The sequence below is a fragment of the Physella acuta genome, unplaced genomic scaffold (genome assembly GCF_028476545.2).
Source record: "Physella acuta isolate Inbredline_101_S28 unplaced genomic scaffold, ASM2847654v3 ptg000820l, whole genome shotgun sequence".
NCBI classification, from domain to species: domain Eukaryota; kingdom Metazoa; phylum Mollusca; class Gastropoda; family Physidae; genus Physella; species Physella acuta.
The window spans coordinates 178597-201225 of NW_026732338.1; the positions used below are offsets into that span (position 1 = coordinate 178597).

The 22629-nt window shown below is 40.6% G+C and overlaps 1 protein-coding gene across 1 annotated transcript in view; it reads left to right on the plus strand.

The window, feature by feature from the left end:
- Nucleotides 1-22396, plus strand: part of LOC131951673 (mucin-2-like) — a gene marked incomplete at both ends in the record, with an annotated part of 30807 nt that extends 8411 nt beyond the window's left edge. The window contains 4 exons of the mRNA XM_059314029.1: nt 5135-5182; nt 6254-6634; nt 9113-9157; nt 22337-22396. Coding sequence (XP_059170012.1) covers nt 5135-5182; nt 6254-6634; nt 9113-9157; nt 22337-22396 — 534 coding nt within the window. The remainder of the gene's footprint in view (nt 1-5134; nt 5183-6253; nt 6635-9112; nt 9158-22336) is intronic.
- Nucleotides 22397-22629: the final 233 nt, after the last annotated feature.

Sequence of the window (22629 nt, forward strand, 5' to 3'; positions counted from 1 at the left end):
CACAACAACAGAAACCATTACAACAACTAAACCCACCATTCCTTCCACCACAACAACCGAAAACATTGCAACAGCTGCACCAACCATTCCTACCACCACCACCACCACACCAAAAACAATTACAACAACTACAAAAATAATTCCTACAACCACAACACCAGAAACCAGTACAACAACTAAACCAACCATTCCTTCCACCACAACAACCGAAAACATTGCGACAGCTACACCAACCATTCCTCCCACAACCACAACACCAAAAACAATTACAACAACTACAAAAATAATTCCTACAACCACAACACAAGAAACAATTACAACAACTACTCAAATAATTCCTACCACCACAACTACACCAGAGACCATTTCAACACTTACACCAACCATTCCTACAACCACCACAACGGCAGAAAACATTACAACAACAAATCGTATTACAACCACAGCACAAGAAACAATGACAACAAGCACATCTACTATTCCTCCCATCATTACAACACCGGAAGCCATCTTTACACCAACCATAAAACCACCCATTACTGCTGCAACCACAAAACCAGAATCCTTAACAACTAATCGCACAACCATTCCAAATCTCACCACAACACCCGAGAACATTACAGCAAGTACACCAACCATTTCTTCCACCACCACAAAACCAGAAACAATTACAACAGCTACAAAAATAATTCCTACCACCACAACTACACCAGAGACCATTACAACAACTAGACTAACCATGCCTACTTCAACCACAACAATTAAAACCATTACAACAACTAAACCCACCATTCCTTCCACCACAACAACCGAAAACATTGCAACAGCTGCACCAACCATTCCTACCACCACCACCACACCAAAAACAATTACAACAACTACAAAAATAATTCCTACAACCACAACACCAGAAACCAGTACAACAACTAAACCAACCATTCCTTCCACCACAACAACCGAAAACATTGCGACAGCTACACCAACCATTCCTCCCACAACCACAACACCAAAAACAATTACAACAACTACAAAAATAATCCCTACAACCACAACACAAGAAACAATTACAACAACTACTCAAATAATTCCTACCACCACAACTACGCCAGAGACCATTTCAACACTTACACCAACCATTCCTACAACCACCACAACGACAGAAAACATTACAACAACAAATCGTATTACAACCACAGCACAAGAAACAATGACAACAAGCACATCTACTATTCCTCCCATCATTACAACACCGGAAGCCATCTTTACACCAACCATAAAACCACCCATTACTGCTGCAACCACAAAACCAGAATCCTTAACAACTAATCGCACAACCATTCCAAATCTCACCACAACATTCGAGAACATTACAACAAGTACACCAACCATTTCTTCCACCACCACAAAACCAGAAACAATTACAACAGCTACAAAAATAATTCCTACCACCACAACTACACCAGAGACCATTACAACAACTAGACTAACCATGCCTACCACAACCACAACAACAGAAACCATTACAACAACTAAACCCACCATTCCTTCCACCACAACAACCGAAAACATTGCAACAGCTGCACCAACCATTCCTACCACCACCACCACCACACCAAAAACAATTACAACAACTACAAAAATAATTCCTACAACCACAACACCAGAAACCAGTACAACAACTAAACCAACCATTCTTTCCACCACAACAACCGAAAACATTGCGACAGCTACACCAACCATTCCTCCCACAACCACAACACCAAAAACAATTACAACAACTACAAAAATAATTCCTACAACCACAACACAAGAAACAATTACAACAACTACTCAAATAATTCCTACCACCACAACTACACCAGAGACCATTTCAACACTTACACCAACCATTCCTACAACCACCACAACGGCAGAAAACATTACAACAACAAATCGTATTACAACCACAGCACAAGAAACAATGACAACAAGCACATCTACTATTTCTCCCATCATTACAACACCGGAAGCCATCTTTACACCAACCATAAAACCACCCATTTCTGCTGCAACCAAAAAACCAGAATCCTTAACAACTAATCGCACAACCATTCCAAATCTCACCACAACACCCGAGAACATTACAACAAGTACACCAACCATTTCTTCCACCACCACAAAACCAGAAACAATTACAACAGCTACAAAAATAATTCCTACCACCACAACTACACCAGAGACCATTACAACAACTAGACTAACCATGCCTACCACAACCACAACAACAGAAACCATTACAACAACTAAACCCACCATTCCTTCCACCACAACAACCGAAAACATTGCAACAGCTGCACTAACCATTCCTACCACCACCACCACACCAAAAACAATTACAACAACTACAAAAATAATTCCTACAACCACAACACCAGAAACCAGTACAACAACTAAACCAACCATTCCTTCCACCACAACAACCGAAAACATTGCGACAGCTACACCAACCATTCCTCCCACAACCACAACACCAAAAACAATTACAACAACTACAAAAATAATTCCTACAACCACAACACAAGAAACAATTACAACAACTACTCAAATAATTCCTACCACCACAACTACACCAGAGACCATTTCAACACTTACACCAACCATTCCTACAACCACCACAACGGCAGAAAACATTACAACAACAAATCGTATTACAACCACAGCACAAGAAACAATGACAACAAGCACATCTACTATTCCTCCCATCATTACAACACCGGAAGCCATCTTTACACCAACCATAAAACCACCCATTACTGCTGCAACCACAAAACCAGAATCCTTAACAACTAATCGCACAACCATTCCAAATCTCACCACAACACCCGAGAACATTACAGCAAGTACACCAACCATTTCTTCCACCACCACAAAACCAGAAACAATTACAACAGCTACAAAAATAATTCCTACCACCACAACTACACCAGAGACCATTACAACAACTAGACTAACCATGCCTACCACAACCACAACAACAGAAACCATTACAACAACTAAACCCACCATTCCTTCCACCACAACAACCGAAAACATTGCAACAGCTGCACCAACCATTCCTACCACCACCACCACCACACCAAAAACAATTACAACAACTACAAAAATAATTCCTACAACCACAACACCAGAAACCAGTACAACAACTAAACCAACCATTCCTTCCACCACAACAACCGAAAACATTGCGACAGCTACACCAACCATTCCTCCCACAACCACAACACCAAAAACAATTACAACAACTACAAAAATAATTCCTACAACCACAACACAAGAAACAATTACAACAACTACTCAAATAATTCCTACCACCACAACTACACCAGAGACCATTTCAACACTTACACCAACCATTCCTACAACCACCACAACGGCAGAAAACATTACAACAACAAATCGTATTACAACCACAGCACAAGAAACAATGACAACAAGCACATCTACTATTCCTCCCATCATTACAACACCGGAAGCCATATTTACACCAACCATAAAACCACCCATTACTGCTGCAACCACAAAACCAGAATCCTTAACAACTAATCGCACAACCATTCCAAATCTCACCACAACACCCGAGAACATTACAACAAGTACACCAACCATTTCTTCCACCACCACAAAACCAGAAACAATTACAACAGCTACAAAAATAATTCCTACCACCACAACTACACCAGAGACCATTACAACAACTACACTAACCATGCCTACCACAACCACAACAACAGAAACCATTACAACAACTAAACCCACCATTTCTTCCACCACAACAATCGAAAACATTGCAACAGCTGCACCAACCATTCCTACCACCACCACCACCACACCAAAAACAATTACAACAACTACAAAAATAATTCCTACAACCACAACACCAGAAACCAGTACAACAACTAAACCAACCATTCCTTCCACCACAACAACGGAAAACATTGCGACAGCTACACCAACCATTCCTCCCACAACCACAACACCAAAAACAATTACAACAACTACAAAAACAATTCCTACAACCACAACACAAGAAACAATTACAACAACTACTCAAATAATTCCTACCACCACAACTACACCAGAGACCATTTCAACACTTACACCAACCATTCCTACAACCACCACAACGGTAGAAAACATTACAACAACAAATCGTATTACAACCACAGCACAAGAAACAATGACAACAAGCACATCTACTATTCCTCCCATCATTACAACACCGGAAGCCATCTTTACACCAACCATAAAACCACCCATTACTGCTGCAACCACAAAACCAGAATCCTTAACAACTAATCGCACAACCATTCCAAATCTCACCACAACACCCGAGAACATTACAACAAGTACACCAACCATTTCTTCCACCACAACAAAACCAGAAACAATTACAACAGCTACAAAAATAATTCCTACCACCACAACTACACCAGAGACCATTACAACAACTAGACTAACCATGCCTACCACAACCACAACAACAGAAACCATTACAACAACTAAACCCACCATTCCTTCCACCACAACAACCGAAAACATTGCAACAGCTGCACTAACCATTCCTACCACCACTACCACACCAAAAACAATTACAACAACTACAAAAATAATTCCTACAACCACAACACCAGAAACCAGTACAACAACTAAACCAGCCCTTCCTTCCACCCTAACAACCGAAAACATTGCGACAGCTACACCAACCATTCCTCCCACAACCACAACACCAAAAACAATTACAACAACTACAAAAATAATTCCTACAACCACAACACAAGAAACAATTACAACAACTACTCAAATAATTCCTACCACCACAACTACACCAGAGACCATTTCAACACTTACACCAACCATTCCTACAACCACCACAACGGCAGAAAACATTACAACAACAAATCGTATTACAACCACAGCACAAGAAACAATGACAACAAGCACATCTACTATTCCTCCCATCATTACAACACCGGAAGCCATCTTTACACCAACCATAAAACCACCCATTACTGCTGCAACCACAAAACCAGAATCCTTAACAACTAATCGCACAACCATTCCAAATCTCACCACAACACCCGAGAACATTACAACAAGTACACCAACCATTTCTTCCACCACCACAAAACCAGAAACAATTACAACAGCTACAAAAATAATTCCTACCACCACAACTACACCAGAGACCATTACAACAACTAGACTAACCATGCCTACCACAACCACAACAACAGAAACCATTACAACAACTAAACCCACCATTCCTTCCACCACAACAACCGAAAACATTGCAACAGCTGCACCAACCATTCCTACCACCACCACCAAACCAAAAACAATTACAACAACTACAAAAATAATTCCTACAACCACAACACCAGAAACCAGTACAACAACTAAACCAGCCATTCCTTCCACCACAACAACCGAAAACATTGCGACAGCTACACCAACCATTCCTCCCACAACCACAACACCAAAAACAATTACAACAACTACAAAAGTAATTCCTACAACCACAACACAAGAAACAATTACAACAACTACTCAAATAATTCCTACCACCACAACTACACCAGAGACCATTTCAACACTTACACCAACCATTCCTACAACCACCACAACGGCAGAAAACATTACAACAACAAATCGTATTACAACCACAGCACAAGAAACAATGACAACAAGCACATCTACTATTCCTCCCATCATTACAACACCGGAAGCCATCTTTGCACCAACCATAAAACCACCCATTACTGCTGCAACCACAAAACCAGAATCCTTAACAACTAATCGCACAACCATTTCAAATCTCACCACAACACCCGAGAACATTACAACAAGTACACCAACCATTTTTTCCACCACCACAAAACCAGAAACAATTACAACAGCTACAAAAATAATTCCTACCACCACAACTACACCAGAGACCATTACAACAACTACACTAACCATGCCTACCACAACCACAACAACAGAAACCATTACAACAACTAAACCCACCATTTCTTCCACCACAACAACCGAAAACATTGCAACAGCTGCACCAACCATTCCTACCACCACCACCACCACACCAAAAACAATTACAACAACTACAAAAATAATTCCTACAACCACAACACCAGAAACCAGTACAACAACTAAACCAACCATTCCTTCCACCACAACAACCGAAAACATTGCGACAGCTACACCAACCATTCCTCCCACAACCACAACACCAAAAACAATTACAACAACTACAAAAATAATTCCTACAACCACAACACAAGAAACAATTACAACAACTACTCAAATAATTCCTACCACCACAACTACACCAGAGACCATTTCAACACTTACACCAACCATTCCTACAACCACCACAACGGCAGAAAACATTACAACAACAAATCGTATTACAACCACAGCACAAGAAACAATGACAACAAGCACATCTACTATTCCTCCCATCATTACAACACCGGAAGCCATCTTTACACCAACCATAAAACCACCCATTACTGCTGCAACCACAAAACCAGAATCCTTAACAACTAATCGCACAACCATTCCAAATCTCACCACAACACCCGAGAACATTACAACAAGTACACCAACCATTTCTTCCACCACCACAAAACCAGAAACAATTACAACAGCTACAAAAATAATTCCTACCACCACAACTACACAAGAGACCATTGCAACAACTAGACTAACCATGCCTACCACAACCACAACAACAGAAACCATTACAACAACTAAACCCACCATTCCTTCCACCACAACAACCGAAAACATTGCAACAGCTGCACTAACCATTCCTACCACCACTACCACACCAAAAACAATTACAACAACTACAAAAATAATTCCTACAACCACAACACCAGAAACCAGTACAACAACTAAACCAACCATTCCTTCCACCACAACAACCGAAAACATTGCGACAGCTACACCAACCATTCCTCCCACAACCACAACACCAAAAACAATTACAACAACTACAAAAATAATTCCTACAACCAAAACACCAGAAACCAGTACAACAACTAAACCAAACATTACTTCCACCACAACAACTGAAAACATTGCGACAGCTACACCAACCATTCCTCCCACAACCACAACACCAAAAACAATTACAACAACTACAAAAATAATTCCTACAACCACAACACAAGAAACAATTACAACAACTACTCAAATAATTCCTACCAACACAACTACACCAGAGACCATTTCAACACTTACACCAACCATTCCTACAACCACCACATCGGCAGAAAACATTACAACAACAAATCGTATTACAACCACAGCACAAGAAACAATGACAACAAGCACATCTACTATTCCTCCCATCATTACAACACCGGAAGCCATCTTTACACCAACCATAAAACCACCCATTACTGCTGCAACCACAAACCCAGAATCCTTAACAACTAATCGCACAACCATTCCAAATCTCACCACAACACCCGAGAACATTACAACAAGTACACCAACCATTTCTTCCACCACCACAAAACCAGAAACAATTACAACAGCTACAAAAATAATTCCTACCACCACAACTACACCAGAGACCATTACAACAACTAGACTAACCATGCCTACCACAACCACAACAACAGAAACCATTACAACAACTAAACCCACCATTCCTTCCACCACAACAACCGAAAACATTGCAACAGCTGCACTAACCATTCCTACCACCACTACCACACCAAAAACAATTACAACAACTACAAAAATAATTCCTACAACCACAACACCAGAAACCAGTACAACAACTAAACCAACCATTCCTTCCACCACAACAACCGAAAACATTGCGACAGCTACACCAACCATTCCTCCTACAACCACAACACCAAAAACAATTACAACAACTACAAAAATAATTCCTACAACCACAACACAAGAAACAATTACAACAACTACTCAAATAATTCCTACTAACACAACTACACCAGAGACCATTTCAACACTTACACCAACCATTCCTACAACCACCACAACGGCAGAAAACATTACAACAACAAATCGTATTATAACCACAGCACAAGAAACAATGACAACAAGCACATCTACTATTCCTCCCATCATTACAACACCGGAAGCCATCTTTACACCAACCATAAAACCACCCATTACTGCTGCAACCACAAAACCAGAATCCTTAACAACTAATCGCACAACCATTCCAAATCTCACCACAACACCCGAGAACATTACAACAAGTACACCAACCATTTCTTCCACCACCACAAAACCAGAAACAATTACAACAGCTACAAAAATAATTCCTACCACCACAACTACACCAGAGACCATTACAACAACTAGACTAACCATGCCTACCACAACCACAACAACAGAAACCATTACAACAACTAAACCCACCATTCCTTCTACCACAACAACCGAAAACATTGCAACAGCTGCACCAACCATTCCTACCACCACCACCAAACCAAAAACAATTACAACAACTACAAAAATAATTCCTACAACCACAACACCAGAAACCAGTACAACAACTAAACCAGCCCTTCCTTCCACCCTAACAACCGAAAACATTGCGACAGCTACACCAACCATTCCTCCCACAACCACAACACCAAAAACAATTACAACAACTACAAAAATAATTCCTACAACCACAACACAAGAAACAATTACAACAACTACTCAAATAATTCCTACCACCACAACTACACCAGAGACCATTTCAACACTTACACCAACCATTCCTACAACCACCACAACGGCAGAAAACATTACAACAACAAATCGTATTACAACCACAGCACAAGAAACAATGACAACAAGCACATCTACTATTCCTCCCATCATTACAACACCGGAAGCCATCTTTACACCAACCATAAAACCACCCATTACTGCTGCAACCACAAAACCAGAATCCTTAACAACTAATCGCACAACCATTCCAAATCTCACCACAACACCCGAGAACATTACAACAAGTACACCAACCATTTCTTCCACCACCACAAAACCAGAAACAATTACAACAGCTACAAAAATAATTCCTACCACCACAACTACACCAGAGACCATTACAACAACTAGACTAACCATGCCTACCACAACCACAACAACAGAAACCATTACAACAACTAAACCCACCATTCCTTCCACCACAACAACCGAAAACATTGCAACAGCTGCACCAACCATTCCTACCACCACCACCACCACACCAAAAACAATTACAACAACTACAAAAATAATTCCTACAACCACAACACCAGAAACCAGTACAACAACTAAACCAACCATTCCTTCCACCACAACAACCGAAAACATTGCGACAGCTACACCAACCATTCCTCCCACAACCACAACACCAAAAACAATTACAACAACTACAAAAATAATTCCTACAACCACAACACAAGAAACAATTACAACAACTACTCAAATAATTCCTACCACCACAACTACACCAGAGACCATTTCAACACTTACACCAACCATTCCTACAACCACCACAACGGCAGAAAACATTACAACAACAAATCGTATTACAACCACAGCACAAGAAACAATGACAACAAGCACATCTACTATTTCTCCCATCATTACAACACCGGAAGCCATCTTTACACCAACCATAAAACCACCCATTTCTGCTGCAACCAAAAAACCAGAATCCTTAACAACTAATCGCACAACCATTCCAAATCTCACCACAACACCCGAGAACATTACAACAAGTACACCAACCATTTCTTCCACCACCACAAAACCAGAAACAATTACAACAGCTACAAAAATAATTCCTACCACCACAACTACACCAGAGACCATTACAACAACTAGACTAACCATGCCTACCACAACCACAACAACAGAAACCATTACAACAACTAAACCCACCATTCCTTCCACCACAACAACCGAAAACATTGCAACAGCTGCACTAACCATTCCTACCACCACTACCACACCAAAAACAATTACAACAACTACAAAAATAATTCCTACAACCACAACACCAGAAACCAGTACAACAACTAAACCAACCATTCCTTCCACCACAACAACCGAAAACATTGCGACAGCTACACCAACCATTCCTCCCACAACCACAACACCAAAAACAATTACAACAACTACAAAAATAATTCCTACAACCACAACACAAGAAACAATTACAACAACTACTCAAATAATTCCTACTAACACAACTACACCAGAGACCATTTCAACACTTACACCAACCATTCCTACAACCACCACAACGGCAGAAAACATTACAACAACAAATCGTATTATAACCACAGCACAAGAAACAATGACAACAAGCACATCTACTATTCCTCCCATCATTACAACACCGGAAGCCATCTTTACACCAACCATAAAACCACCCATTACTGCTGCAACCACAAAACCAGAATCCTTAACAACTAATCGCACAACCATTCCAAATCTCACCACAACACCCGAGAACATTACAACAAGTACACCAACCATTTCTTCCACCACCACAAAACCAGAAACAATTACAACAGCTACAAAAATAATTCCTACCACCACAACTACACCAGAGACCATTACAACAACTAGACTAACCATGCCTACCACAACCACAACAACAGAAACCATTACAACAACTAAACCCACCATTCCTTCTACCACAACAACCGAAAACATTGCAACAGCTGCACCAACCATTCCTACCACCACCACCAAACCAAAAACAATTACAACAACTACAAAAATAATTCCTACAACCACAACACCAGAAACCAGTACAACAACTAAACCAGCCCTTCCTTCCACCCTAACAACCGAAAACATTGCGACAGCTACACCAACCATTCCTCCCACAACCACAACACCAAAAACAATTACAACAACTACAAAAATAATTCCTACAACCACAACACAAGAAACAATTACAACAACTACTCAAATAATTCCTACCACCACAACTACACCAGAGACCATTTCAACACTTACACCAACCATTCCTACAACCACCACAACGGCAGAAAACATTACAACAACAAATCGTATTACAACCACAGCACAAGAAACAATGACAACAAGCACATCTACTATTCCTCCCATCATTACAACACCGGAAGCCATCTTTACACCAACCATAAAACCACCCATTACTGCTGCAACCACAAAACCAGAATCCTTAACAACTAATCGCACAACCATTCCAAATCTCACCACAACACCCGAGAACATTACAACAAGTACACCAACCATTTCTTCCACCACCACAAAACCAGAAACAATTACAACAGCTACAAAAATAATTCCTACCACCACAACTACACCAGAGACCATTACAACAACTAGACTAACCATGCCTACCACAACCACAACAACAGAAACCATTACAACAACTAAACCCACCATTCCTTCCACCACAACAACCGAAAACATTGCAACAGCTGCACCAACCATTCCTACCACCACCACCACCACACCAAAAACAATTACAACAACTACAAAAATAATTCCTACAACCACAACACCAGAAACCAGTACAACAACTAAACCAACCATTCCTTCCACCACAACAACCGAAAACATTGCGACAGCTACACCAACCATTCCTCCCACAACCACAACACCAAAAACAATTACAACAACTACAAAAATAATTCCTACAACCACAACACAAGAAACAATTACAACAACTACTCAAATAATTCCTACCACCACAACTACACCAGAGACCATTTCAACACTTACACCAACCATTCCTACAACCACCACAACGGCAGAAAACATTACAACAACAAATCGTATTACAACCACAGCACAAGAAACAATGACAACAAGCACATCTACTATTTCTCCCATCATTACAACACCGGAAGCCATCTTTACACCAACCATAAAACCACCCATTTCTGCTGCAACCAAAAAACCAGAATCCTTAACAACTAATCGCACAACCATTCCAAATCTCACCACAACACCCGAGAACATTACAACAAGTACACCAACCATTTCTTCCACCACCACAAAACCAGAAACAATTACAACAGCTACAAAAATAATTCCTACCACCACAACTACACCAGAGACCATTACAACAACTAGACTAACCATGCCTACCACAACCACAACAACAGAAACCATTACAACAACTAAACCCACCATTCCTTCCACCACAACAACCGAAAACATTGCAACAGCTGCACCAACCATTCCTACCACCACCACCACCACACCAAAAACAATTACAACAACTACAAAAATAATTCCTACAACCACAACACCAGAAACCAGTACAACAACTAAACCAACCATTCCTTCCACCACAACAACCGAAAACATTGCGACAGCTACACCAACCATTCCTCCCACAACCACAACACCAAAAACAATTACAACAACTACAAAAATAATTCCTACAACCACAACACAAGAAACAATTACAACAACTACTCAAATAATTCCTACCACCACAACTACACCAGAGACCATTTCAACACTTACACCAACCATTCCTACAACCACCACAACGGCAGAAAACATTACAACAACAAATCGTATTACAACCACAGCACAAGAAACAATGACAACAAGCACATCTACTATTCCTCCCATAATTACAACACCGGAAGCCATCTTTACACCAACCATAAAACCACCCATTACTGCTGCAACCACAAAACCAGAATCCTTAACAACTAATCGCACAACCATTCCAAATCTCACCACAACACCCGAGAACATTACAACAAGTACACCAACGATTTCTTCCACCACCACAAAACCAGAAACAATTACAACAGCTACAAAAATAATTCCTACCACCACAACTACACCAGAGACCATTACAACAACTAGACTAACCATGCCTACCACAACCACAACAACAGAAACCATTACAACAACTAAACCCACCATTCCTTCCACCACAACAACCGAAAACATTGCAACAGCTGCACCAACCATTCCTACCACCACCACCACCACACCAAAAACAATTACAACAACTACAAAAATAATTCCTACAACCACAACACCAGAAACCAGTACAACAACTAAACCAACCATTCCTTCCACCACAACAACCGAAAACATTGCGACAGCTACACCAACCATTCCTCCCACAACCACAACACCAAAAACAATTACAACAACTACAAAAATAATTCCTACAACCACAACACAAGAAACAATTACAACAACTACTCAAATAATTCCTACCACCACAACTACACCAGAGACCATTTCAACACTTACACCAACCATTCCTACAACCACCACAACGGCAGAAAACATTACAACAACAAATCGTATTACAACCACAGCACAAGAAACAATGACAACAAGCACATCTACTATTTCTCCCATCATTACAACACCGGAAGCCATCTTTACACCAACCATAAAACCACCCATTTCTGCTGCAACCAAAAAACCAGAATCCTTAACAACTAATCGCACAACCATTCCAAATCTCACCACAACACCCGAGAACATTACAACAAGTACACCAACGATTTCTTCCACCACCACAAAACCAGAAACAATTACAACAGCTACAAAAATAATTCCTACCACCACAACTACACCAGAGACCATTACAACAACTAGACTAACCATGCCTACCACAACCACAACAACAGAAACCATTACAACAACTAAACCCACCATTCCTTCCACCACAACAACCGAAAACATTGCAACAGCTGCACCAACCATTCCTACCACCACCACCACCACACCAAAAACAATTACAACAACTACAAAAATAATTCCTACAACCACAACACCAGAAACCAGTACAACAACTAAACCAACCATTCCTTCCACCACAACAACCGAAAACATTGCGACAGCTACACCAACCATTCCTCCCACAACCACAACACCAAAAACAATTACAACAACTACAAAAATAATTCCTACAACCACAACACAAGAAACAATTACAACAACTACTCAAATAATTCCTACCACCACAACTACACCAGAGACCATTTCAACACTTACACCAACCATTCCTACAACCACCACAACGGCAGAAAACATTACAACAACAAATCGTATTACAACCACAGCACAAGAAACAATGACAACAAGCACATCTACTATTTCTCCCATCATTACAACACCGGAAGCCATCTTTACACCAACCATAAAACCACCCATTTCTGCTGCAACCAAAAAACCAGAATCCTTAACAACTAATCGCACAACCATTCCAAATCTCACCACAACACCCGAGAACATTACAACAAGTACACCAACCATTTCTTCCACCACCACAAAACCAGAAACAATTACAACAGCTACAAAAATAATTCCTACCACCACAACTACACCAGAGACCATTACAACAACTAGACTAACCATGCCTACCACAACCACAACAACAGAAACCATTACAACAACTAAACCCACCATTCCTTCCACCACAACAACCGAAAACATTGCAACAGCTGCACCAACCATTCCTACCACCACCACCACCACACCAAAAACAATTACAACAACTACAAAAATAATTCCTACAACCACAACACCAGAAACCAGTACAACAACTAAACCAACCATTCCTTCCACCACAACAACCGAAAACATTGCGACAGCTACACCAACCATTCCTCCCACAACCACAACACCAAAAACAATTACAACAACTACAAAAATAATTCCTACAACCACAACACAAGAAACAATTACAACAACTACTCAAATAATTCCTACCACCACAACTACACCAGAGACCATTTCAACACTTACACCAACCATTCCTACAACCACCACAACGGCAGAAAACATTACAACAACAAATCGTATTACAACCACAGCACAAGAAACAATGACAACAAGCACATCTACTATTCCTCCCATCATTACAACACCGGAAGCCATCTTTACACCAACCATAAAACCACCCATTACTGCTGCAACCACAAAACCAGAATCCTTAACAACTAATCGCACAACCATTCCAAATCTCACCACAACACCCGAGAACATTACAACAAGTACACCAACGATTTCTTCCACCACCACAAAACCAGAAACAATTACAACAGCTACAAAAATAATTCCTACCACCACAACTACACCAGAGACCATTACAACAACTAGACTAACCATGCCTACCACAACCACAACAACAGAAACCATTACAACAACTAAACCCACCATTCCTTCCACCACAACAACCGAAAACATTGCAACAGCTGCACCAACCATTCCTACCACCACCACCACCACACCAAAAACAATTACAACAACTACAAAAATAATTCCTACAACCACAACACCAGAAACCAGTACAACAACTAAACCAACCATTCCTTCCACCACAACAACCGAAAACATTGCGACAGCTACACCAACCATTCCTCCCACAACCACAACACCAAAAACAATTACAACAACTACAAAAATAATTCCTACAACCACAACACAAGAAACAATTACAACAACTACTCAAATAATTCCTACCACCACAACTACACCAGAGACCATTTCAACACTTACACCAACCATTCCTACAACCACCACAACGGCAGAAAACATTACAACAACAAATCGTATTACAACCACAGCACAAGAAACAATGACAACAAGCACATCTACTATTCCTCCCATCATTACAACACCGGAAGCCATCTTTACACCAACCATAAAACCACCCATTACTGCTGCAACCACAAAACCAGAATCCTTAACAACTAATCGCACAACCATTCCAAATCTCACCACAACACCCGAGAACATTACAACAAGTACACCAACCATTTCTTCCACCACCACAAAACCAGAAACAATTACAACAGCTACAAAAATAATTCCTACCACCACAACTACACCAGAGACCATTACAACAACTAGACTAACCATGCCTACCACAACCACAACAACAGAAACCATTACAACAACTAAACCCACCATTCCTTCCACCACAACAACCGAAAACATTGCAACAGCTGCACCAACCATTCCTACCACCACCACCACCACACCAAAAACAATTACAACAACTACAAAAATAATTCCTACAACCACAACACCAGAAACCAGTACAACAACTAAACCAACCATTCCTTCCACCACAACAACCGAAAACATTGCGACAGCTACACCAACCATTCCTCCCACAACCACAACACCAAAAACAATTACAACAACTACAAAAATAATTCCTACCACCACAACTACACCAGAGACCATTTCAACACTTACACCAACCATTCCTACAACCACCACAACGGCAGAAAACATTACAACAACAAATCGTATTACAACCACAGCACAAGAAACAATGACAACAAGCACATCTACTATTCCTCCCATAATTACAACACCGGAAGCCATCTTTACACCAACCATAAAACCACCCATTACTGCTGCAACCACAAAACCAGAATCCTTAACAACTAATCGCACAACCATTCCAAATCTCACCACAACACCCGAGAACATTACAACAAGTACACCAACCATTTCTTCCACCACCACAAAACCAGAAACAATTACAACAGCTACAAAAATAATTCCTACCACCACAACTACACCAGAGACCATTACAACAACTAGACTAACCATGCCTACCACAACCACAACAACAGAAACCATTACAACAACTAAACCCACCATTCCTTCCACCACAACAACCGAAAACATTGCAACAGCTGCACCAACCATTCCTACCACCACCACCACCACACCAAAAACAATTACAACAACTACAAAAATAATTCCTACAACCACAACACCAGAAACCAGTACAACAACTAAACCAACCATTCCTTCCACCACAACAACCGAAAACATTGCGACAGCTACACCAACCATTCCTCCCACAACCACAACACCAAAAACAATTACAACAACTACAAAAATAATTCCTACAACCACAACACAAGAAACAATTACAACAACTACTCAAATAATTCCTACCACCACAACTACACCAGAGACCATTTCAACACTTACACCAACCATTCCTACAACCACCACAACGGCAGAAAACATTACAACAACAAATCGTATTACAACCACAGCACAAGAAACAATGACAACAAGCACATCTACTATTCCTCCCATCATTACAACACCGGAAGCCATATTTACACCAACCATAAAACCACCCATTACTGCTGCAACCACAAAACCAGAATCCTTAACAACTAATCGCACAACCATTCCAAATCTCACCACAACACCCGAGAACATTACAGCAAGTACACCAACCATTTCTTCCACCACCACAAAACCAGAAACAATTACAACAGCTACAAAAATAATTCCTACCACCACAACTACACCAGAGACCATTACAACAACTAGACTAACCATGCCTACCACAACCACAACAACAGAAACCATTACAACAACTAAACCCACCATTCCTTCCACCACAACAACCGAAAACATTGCAACAGCTGCACCAACCATTCCTACCACCACCACCACCACACCAAAAACAATTACAACAACTACAAAAATAATTCCTACAACCACAACACCAGAAACCAGTACAACAACTAAACCAACCATTCCTTCCACCACAACAACCGAAAACATTGCGACAGCTACACCAACCATTCCTCCCACAACCACAACACCAAAAACAATTACAACAACTACAAAAATAATTCCTACAACCACAACACAAGAAACAATTACAACAACTACTCAAATAATTCCTACCAACACAACTACACCAGAGACCATTTCAACACTTACACCAACCATTCCTACAACCACCACAACGGCAGAAAACATTACAACAACAAATCGTATTACAACCACAGCACAAGAAACAATGACAACAAGCACATCTACTATTTCTCCCATCATTACAACACCGGAAGCCATCTTTACACCAACCATAAAACCACCCATTTCTGCTGCAACCACAAAACCAGAATCCTTAACAACTAATCGCACAACCATTCCAAATCTCACCACAACACCCGAGAACATTACAACAAGTACACCAACCATTTCTTCCACCCCCACAAAACCAGAAACAATTACAACAGCTACAAAAATAATTCCTACCACCACAACTACACCAGAGACCATTACAACAACTAGACTAACCATGCCTACCACAACCACAACAACAGAAACCATTACAACAACTAAACCCACCATTCCTTCCACCACAACAACCGAAAACATTGCAACAGCTGCACCAACCATTCCTACCACCACCACCACCACACCAAAAACAATTACAACAACTACAAAAATAATTCCTACAACCACAACACCAGAAACCAGTACAACAACTAAACCAACCATTCCTTCCACCACAACAACCGAAAACATTGCGACAGCTACACCAACCATTCCTCCCACAACCACAACACCAAAAACAATTACAACAACTACAAAAATAATTCCTACAACCACAACACAAGAAACAATTACAACAACTACTCAAATAATTCCTACCACCACAACTACACCAGAGACCATTTCAACACTTACACCAACCATTCCTACAACCACCACAACGGCAGAAAACATTACAACAACAAATCGTATTACAACCACAGCACAAGAAACAATGACAACAAGCACATCTACTATTTCTCCCATCATTACAACACCGGAAGCCATCTTTACACCAACCATAAAACCACCCATTTCTGCTGCAACCACAAAACCAGAATCCTTAACAACTAATCGCACAACCATTCCAAATCTCACCACAACACCCGAGAACATTACAACAAGTACACCAACCATTTCTTCCACCACCACAAAACCAGAAACAATTACAACAGCTACAAAAAAAATTCCTACCACCACAACTACACCAGAGACCATTACAACAACTAGACTAACCATGCCTACCACAACCACAACAACAGAAACCATTACAACAACTAAACCAACCATTCCTTCCACCACAACAACCGAAAACATTGCGACAGCTACACCAACCATTCCTCCCACAACCACAACACCAAAAACAATTACAACAACTACAAAAATAATTCCTACAACCACAACACAAGAAACAATTACAACAACTACTCAAATAATTCCTACCACCACAACTACACCAGAGACCATTTCAACACTTACACCAACCATTCCTACAACCACCACAACGGCAGAAAACATTACAACAACAAATCGTATTACAACCACAGCACAAGAAACAATGACAACAAGCACATCTACTATTCCTCCCATCATTACAACACCGGAAGCCATCTTTACACCAACCATAAAACCACCCATTACTGCTGCAACCACAAAACCAGAATCCTTAACAACTAATCGCACAACCATTCCAAATCTCACCACAACACCCGAGAACATTACAACAAGTACACCAACCATTTCTTCCACCACCACAAAACCAGAAACAATTACAACAGCTACAAAAATAATTCCTACCACCACAACTACACCAGAGACCATTACAACAACTAGACTAACCATGCCTACCACAACCACAACAACAGAAACCATTACAACAACTAAACCCACCATTCCTTCCACCACAACAACCGAAAACATTGCAACAGCTGCACCAACCATTCCTACCACCACCACCACCACACCAAAAACAATTACAACAACTACAAAAATAATTCCTACAACCACAACACCAGAAACCAGTACAACAACTAAACCAACCATTCCTTCCACCACAACAACCGAAAACATTGCGACAGCTACACCAACCATTCCTCCCACAACCACAACACCAAAAACAATTACAACAACTACAAAAATAATTCCTACAACCACAACACAAGAAACAATTACAACAACTACTCAAATAATTCCTACCACCACAACTACACCAGAGACCATTTCAACACTTACACCAACCATTCCTACAACCACCACAACGGCAGAAAACATTACAACAACAAATCGTATTACAACCACAGCACAAGAAACAATGACAACAAGCACATCTACTATTCCTCCCATCATTACAACACCGGAAGCCATCTTTACACCAACCATAAAACCACCCATTACTGCTGCAACCACAAAACCAGAATCCTTAACAACTAATCGCACAACCATTCCAAATCTCACCACAACACCCGAGAACATTACAACAAGTACACCAACCATTTCTTCCACCACCACAAAACCAGAAACAATTACAACAGCTACAAAAATAATTCCTACCACCACAACTACACCAGAGACCATTACAACAACTAGACTAACCATGCCTACCACAACCACAACAACAGAAACCATTACAACAACTAAACCCACCATTCCTTCCACCACAACAACCGAAAACATTGCAACAGCTGCACCAACCATTCCTACCACCACCACCACCACACCAAAAACAATTACAACAACTACAAAAATAATTCCTACAACCACAACACCAGAAACCAGTACAACAACTAAACCAACCATTCCTTCCACCACAACAACCGAAAACATTGCGACAGCTAAACCAACCATTCCTCCCACAACCACAACACCAAAAACAATTACAACAACTACAAAAATAATTCCTACCACCACAACTACACCAGAGACCATTTCAACACTTACACCAACCATTCCTACAACCACCACAACGGCAGAAAACATTACAACAACAAATCGTATTACAACCACAGCACAAGAAACAATGACAACAAGCACATCTACTATTCCTCCCATAATTACAACACCGGAAGCCATCTTTACACCAACCATAAAACCACCCATTACTGCTGCAACCACAAAACCAGAATCCTTAACAACTAATCGCACAACCATTCCAAATCTCACCACAACACCCGAGAACATTACAACAAGTACACCAACCATTTCTTCCACCACCACAAAACCAGAAACAATTACAACAGCTACAAAAATAATTCCTACCACCACAACTACACCAGAGACCATTACAACAACTAGACTAACCATGCCTACCACAACCACAACAACAGAAACCATTACAACAACTAAACCCACCATTCCTTCCACCACAACAACCGAAAACATTGCAACAGCTGCACCAACCATTCCTACCACCACCACCACCACACCAAAAACAATTACAACAACTACAAAAATAATTCCTACAACCACAACACCAGAAACCAGTACAACAACTAAACCAACCATTCCTTCCACCACAACAACCGAAAACATTGCGACAGCTACACCAACCATTCCTCCCACAACCACAACACCAAAAACAATTACAACAACTACAAAAATAATTCCTACAACCACAACACAAGAAACAATTACAACAACTACTCAAATAATTCCTACCACCACAACTACACCAGAGACCATTTCAACACTTACACCAACCATTCCTACAACCACCACAACGGCAGAAAACATTACAACAACAAATCGTATTACAACCACAGCACAAGAAACAATGACAACAAGCACATCTACTATTCCTCCCATCATTACAACACCGGAAGCCATATTTACACCAACCATAAAACCACCCATTACTGCTGCAACCACAAAACCAGAATCCTTAACAACTAATCGCACAACCATTCCAAATCTCACCACAACACCCGAGAACATTACAGCAAGTACACCAACCATTTCTTCCACCACCACAAAACCAGAAACAATTACAACAGCTACAAAAATAATTCCTACCACCACAACTACACCAGAGACCATTACAACAACTAGACTAACCATGCCTACCACAACCACAACAACAGAAACCATTACAACAACTAAACCCACCATTCCTTCCACCACAACAACCGAAAACATTGCAACAGCTGCACCAACCATTCCTACCACCACCACCACCACACCAAAAACAATTACAACAACTACAAAAATAATTCCTACAACCACAACACCAGAAACCAGTACAACAACTAAACCAACCATTCCTTCCACCACAACAACCGAAAACATTGCGACAGCTACACCAACCATTCCTCCCACAACCACAACACCAAAAACAATTACAACAACTACAAAAATAATTCCTACAACCACAACACAAGAAACAATTACAACAACTACTCAAATAATTCCTACCAACACAACTACACCAGAGACCATTTCAACACTTACACCAACCATTCCTACAACCACCACAACGGCAGAAAACATTACAACAACAAATCGTATTACAACCACAGCACAAGAAACAATGACAACAAGCACATCTACTATTTCTCCCATCATTACAACACCGGAAGCCATCTTTACACCAACCATAAAACCACCCATTTCTGCTGCAACCACAAAACCAGAATCCTTAACAACTAATCGCACAACCATTCCAAATCTCACCACAACACCCGAGAACATTACAACAAGTACACCAACCATTTCTTCCACCCCCACAAAACCAGAAACAATTACAACAGCTACAAAAATAATTCCTACCACCACAACTACACCAGAGACCATTACAACAACTAGACTTACCATGCCTACCACAACCACAACAACAGAAACCATTACAACAACTAAACCCACCATTCCTTCCACCACAACAACCGAAAACATTGCAACAGCTGCACCAACCATTCCTACCACCACCACCACCACACCAAAAACAATTACAACAACTACAAAAATAATTCCTACAACCACAACACCAGAAAC